Source organism: Coregonus lavaretus (genome assembly GCF_964263955.1).
Source record: "Coregonus lavaretus genome assembly, chromosome: 26".
In the NCBI taxonomy this organism is placed as follows: Eukaryota; Metazoa; Chordata; class Actinopteri; order Salmoniformes; family Salmonidae; genus Coregonus; species Coregonus lavaretus.
This window is the reverse complement of record NC_140013.1, coordinates 18127870-18133612: the sequence shown is the minus strand read 5'-3', so window position 1 is coordinate 18133612 and position 5743 is coordinate 18127870. Positions and strand designations below refer to the sequence as shown.

At 44.6% G+C, this 5743-nt stretch overlaps 1 protein-coding gene across 1 annotated transcript; it reads right to left on the bottom strand.

The window, feature by feature from the left end:
* Positions 1-4484: 4484 nt before the first annotated feature.
* On the bottom strand, positions 4485-5423 carry LOC311101564 (olfactory receptor 6N1-like; the record flags this gene model as incomplete). Its single annotated transcript, XM_084142693.1, has 1 exon — positions 4485-5423. One exon carries the CDS (start codon positions 5421-5423, stop codon positions 4485-4487), a length of 939 nt encoding a protein of 312 aa, XP_083998819.1.
* Positions 5424-5743: the final 320 nt, after the last annotated feature.

Genomic DNA, 5743 nt, shown 5'->3' with positions numbered 1-5743 from the left:
AAGCAATCAATCAATCAGATTCCAAACTCTCCACCATGGCCAAGACCAAAGAGCTCTCCAAGGATGTCAGGGACAATATTGTAGACCTACACAAGGCTGGAATGGGCTACAAGACCATCGCCAAGCAGCTTGGTGAGAAGGTGACAACAGTTGGTGCGATTATTTGCAAATGGAAGAAACACAAAATAACTGTCAATCTCCCTCGGCCTGGGTCTCCATGCAAGATCTCACCTCGTGGAGTTGCAATGATCATGAGAACGGTGAGGAATCAGCCCAGAACTACACGGGAGGATCTTGTCAATGATCTCAAGGCAGCTGGGACCATAGTCACCAAGAAAACAATTGGAAACACACTACGCCGTGAAGGACTGAAATCCTGCAGCGCCCGCAAGGTCCCCCTGCTCAAGAATGCACATATACAGGCACATCTGAAGTTTGCCAATGAACATCTGAATGATTCAGAGGAGAACTGGGTGAAAGTGTTGTGGTCAGATTAGACCAAAATTGAGCTCTTTGGCATCAACTCAACTCGCTGTGTTTGGAGGAGGAGGAATGCTGCCTATGACCCCAAGAACACCATCCCCACCGTCAAACATGGAGGTGGAAACATTATGCTTTGGGGGGGGGGGGTTTCTGCTAAGAGGACAGGACAACTTCACCACATAAAGAGACGATGGACGGGGCCATGTACCGTCAAATCTTGGGTGAGAACCTCCTTCCCTCAGCCAGGGCATTGAAAATGGGTCGTGGATGGGTATTCCAGCATGACAATGACCCAAAACACACGGCCAAGGCAACAAAGGAGTGGCTCAAGAGGAAGCACATTGTCACGCCCTGGCTCTGGGGACACTTGTATGTTGAGCCAGGGTGTGAGTTTCATTTGTATTCTATGTGTTCTATTTCTATGTTGGCCAGTGTGGTTCTCAATCAGAGGCAACGAGTGTCAGCTGTGGCTGGTTGTCTCTGATTGGGAACCACATTTAAACAGGATGTTTTCCCACAGTAGTTGTGGGATCTTGTTCCTTTTGGTTTGTACCATAGGACTGCACGTATCGTTTGTTGTTTTGTTCGGGTATCACAAATAAAAGAGTATGTTTGCTTTCAACGCTGCGCCTTGGTCCTCCTCTGTTCCCGACAATCGTGACAGAAGATCCCACCAAAACTGGACCAAGCAGCGTGTCCAGGAGCCATCGCCAGGGGAATCTCTAGCGGATCGCCTTTGCAACCTCGACTGGGCCAAGCCAAGTGAAGAGCAGAGAGGTTGGACTTTGGAGCAGTGGTGTAAGAGTCTTGACTGGGCCAAGCCAAGTGAAGAGCAGAGAGGTTGGACTTTGGAGCAGTGGGGTGAGAGTCTGGCGAAAAGTATGGAGACCTGGTCCACGGGTAGGAGAGAAGCCCAGAATTTTTTTAGGGGGGGGCTAACGCCGTGGACGACGGGGCAGCAGGAGACCGCGATAGAGCGGCCCAGCGGGTTGGCAGAGGAGGCCGCCAGGTTACGGGGGCCACTGGTCAAAGAGGGGAAGGAAGGTGTAGAGGCACGGCGAGAGGTACTGGGGTGTGTTACCAGTCCGGCCCGTTCCAGATCCTTGCGTAGGGCCAGTGGTGTGTGTCCCCAGTACGGTCCGGTCTGTTCCTGCTCCCCGCACCAAGCCAAAGGTGCGCGTCGCCAGCCCGACCCGTCCTGTTCCTGCTCCCCGCACCAAGCCAATGGTGCGCGTCGCCAGCCCGGCCCGTCCTGTTCCTGCTCCCCGCACCAAGCCAATGATGCGCGTCGCCAGCCCGGCCCGTCCTGTTCCTGCTCCCCGCACCAAGCCAATGGTGCGCGTCGCCAGCCCGGCCCGTCCTGTTCCTGCTCCCCGCACTAAGCCTATGGTGCGCGTCGCCAGCCCGGCCCGGCCCGTTCCTGCTCCCCGCACCAGGCCAATGGTGCGCGTCGCCAGCCCGGTCCGGCCCGCTCCTGCTTCCCGCACCAAGCCTATGGTGCGCGTCGCCAGCCCAGTCCGGCCTGTTCCTGCTTCCCGCACCAGGCCAATGGTGCGCGTCGCCAGCCCGGTCCGGCCGCCAAGGCGGCGTGCCCACCCGGTCCCTCCCCTGTGGTATTTAGTTGGCGCGGTCGGAGTCCGCGCCTTTAGGGGGGGGGTACTGTCACGCCCTGGCTCTGGGGACACTTGTATGTTGAGCCAGGGTGTGAGTTTCATTTGTATTCTATGTGTTCTATTTCTATGTTGGCCAGTGTGGTTCTCAATCAGAGGCAACGAGTGTCAGCTGTGGCTGGTTGTCTCTGATTGGGAACCACATTTAAACAGGCTGTTTTCCCACAGTAGTTGTGGGATCTTGTTCCTTTTGGTTTGTACCGTAGGACTGCACGTATCGTTTGTTGTTTTGTTCGGGTATCACAGTATGTTTGCTTTCAACGCTGCGCCTTGGTCCTCCTCTATTCCCGACGATCGTGACACACATTAAGGTCCTGGAGTGGCCTAGCCAGTCTCCAGACCTTAATCCCATAGAAAATCTGTGGAGGGAGCTGAAGGTTCGAGTTGCCAAACGTCAGCCTCGAAACCTTAATGACTTGGATCTGCAAAGAGGAGTGGGACAAAATCCCTCCTGAGATGTGTGCAAACCTGGTGGCCAACTACAAGAAACGTCTGACCTCTGTGATTGCCAACAAGGGTTTTGCCACCAAGTACTAAGTAATATCAAATACTTATTTCCCTCATTAAAATGCAAATCAATTTATAACATTTTTGACATGTGTTTTTCTGGATTTTGTTGTTGTTATTCTGTCTTTCACTGTTCAAATAAACCTACCATTAAAATTATAGACTGATCATTTCTTTGTCAGTGGGCAAACGTACAAAATCAGCAGGGGATCAAATACTTTTTTCCCTCACTGTATACGAAAAAACAAACGAAAAAACAGGCTATTTACATGAGGACACTACAGAAAACACGACCGCACTGCTATGCCATCTTTGATCACACGCTATTCTCAGCATGCCCTGTTATTGCTTATACAATCGCAAGATAACTGCCTAAAATAGATAGTATGGTTAAAACAAAGCTGCATTATTTTTAATGTGTTAGGATACACTTATATTGTTTATTTCGAATATAAACTTTGAATCTTACTGTTTGAAAAATATAATGTAAGTGCAAAGTCAACTGACATTTGTATGAAATTATGTTTCACTGGTTGGTAAAAAAAAAAACATAGCCTAGATTTTGTTGAGACTTTAGAAGTCTCAAAGAGGGGAATGTTGGGGAATGCACTTATTTGCCTGAATTGTTTAATATTAATAGTTAACAATTAATATGCTTAACAATAGTAGAGACATTTCTTTAGTGCAAATTCTGTTCTTCTGAGAAAGGATGGTCCCCTCTAGCTCCCTTTAGCTGGTCTGGCTATGTCATGGACATGGGATGGAGATAAAACTTCAGGAACAGATAGACCTGTATTGTTTTTCGTTGCGTCAGAGGGGGGTCGTACTTGTATAAAAAGCAGAGATTGTTTTGAGACACTTTGTAGTGTGATGAGCCATCCAAATCCTGTGTGACTCTGTATTAACTTCTACCTGCAATTGCATAACTAAATATATTTTATATATACTCAGAAGTCGTTGTCTGTGTCATTTTCTAAAGCTTAAGGTTTGTTTAAGAATAAGAGAATATCAGCACTGTGCAAATAATCCTCTACACTCTTTCCCTTTTGATAATCACTTGGCATGAAAGGGAATAATGTAATTCTATGATCCAGTGGAAACGTCATAAAATACCTGACCCAGTTGATAGTTGATACAATGTTTAGAGTTCGTTGAAGACAGGCCTTGCATAGCCAATGTGATTTATATGATATTTATTTTTATCAGGATATTTTCAGCCTGCAGGCTGCAATGTGTTTATGTGTTGACTTTATGTAGGCTATTTTTACATAGTTGGCAGTGGCAATAAAAGTTACTTTTAGATTTGTGTCATTTTCATTTATGTTAAGATTGTAGAATGTAGATCAACCACAGACAATGATTTTGAGATACAAAGACTATTATAAATTAAATGAAACTGTTCCACGAAAATGTGCATATGAAAATCATAACTGACATGCAGATTGGTAGAAATGGTAAGATAAATTGGCACATAGGGTGTCTATATATGGAAAAATACATGTTTAAAAATGTTGACAAATCGATCGGTCGAAAGAAAAGACTTTGCTTGGTTGACCAAGAATGTTTTTGGTCGGGTACAGCACTAGTAGAAATGCAGGAAATTAGCATGAGATGCCCAAATAAATGTAGGGAGGACCCCCAGACCCCCTGCCAGATTATATCCCCCCCCACCCCCCCTCATCTCTAAAACCAAAGTTGCGCCCCTGGCTATAGGTATCAAGAAATGAGGCGCCATTTAACCTTGCAACAGTTTTGGCTGATTTTACCTTTATTTTTGTTGACTTCTGATATCAGGATGTGTCCCTGTTGTGTAAGATAATGTAACTAACGTCTCATATCAATGATTTTATGTGCATTACACATTCTAAAAAATGCCTTTCGAATCTGCTGGAGGTTAAGTCCATATATGACAGGGTTTAACACAGGTGGTATAACAAGGAATTGTACAGCCATTGCATTACGCATATTTAGTGTAATATTTACATTACTAATCCACCCTTGCAAGGTGTCAAACAGGGTCACTGTGATGAAAATAACCATTGTTATTAAATGTGGCACACATGTCTGTGTGAACTTAATCCTTCCCTTAGCTGACTTTACACAAGTCCTTACAATCTGACAGTAAGAAAATACAATTAAAAATAACTGTAAAACATGAACCAATATTGCAAATTTGTTCAAATTCTGATTGATGGTAATGGGTAAACATGCATGTTTCAGTATAGACGGAATGTCACAGAAGATTTTATCAATGCGAGATCCACACAAAGGAATTCTGACGGCTAAACTAAGTGCTATGAGTCCTATAAATAAAGGATAACACCAAGCAAATAAGAGTAACTTTCTAACAGTTAAAGATGTCACAATGGTATGGTATAGTAGTGGTCTGCATATTGCCACATACCTGTCGTAAGACATCACTGTTAGAGTAGACATTTCACACAGGACAGATGTGTATATTACATAGGCTTGAGTAAAACATCCACCATAAGATATCACCTGAACATCTGACTGAAGGTCCAGTAAGAACTTGGGGTAGAAACCAGCAGTTCCATACAATCCATTGACACATAGACTACACAGAAATATATACATGGGCTCATGGAGACCTTTCTCCTGAATGATTGTTATGATCAGAGTCAGATTCAAAGTGATGATGAGAAGGTATGTGATAAGAGACAAGATAAAATAGACCGATTTGTTGTTAAATGTCTCTTGTAAGCCAAAGAGATAAAATAACTTGACTTGGGTTGAGTTCTCCATAGCTTTTGTTTGTTTTCTTCCTCTGGTCAATGCAGCAATTCTTAGTCCTTACAAGACTTGAGTGTGTATGGATGTGATGAATTCAAGTGTGAATCATTTGATTCTGTGTAGGCTCAGAAACTTGTGTCCATGAAACGTCTTCTTGCTTGAGAGAGGGATACAGCTCCAATAACTTGTCCTGCTAGCCTCTAAATATATCATAGTGTTTGCTCACATGGGATTGTAGTTTCCGTGTCAACATGTAACCTCTCCATAGAGATGGATCTATATTGAGTTTATGACAAGCAACTCATTTGATTCTATTTACTCTATTTATCTAT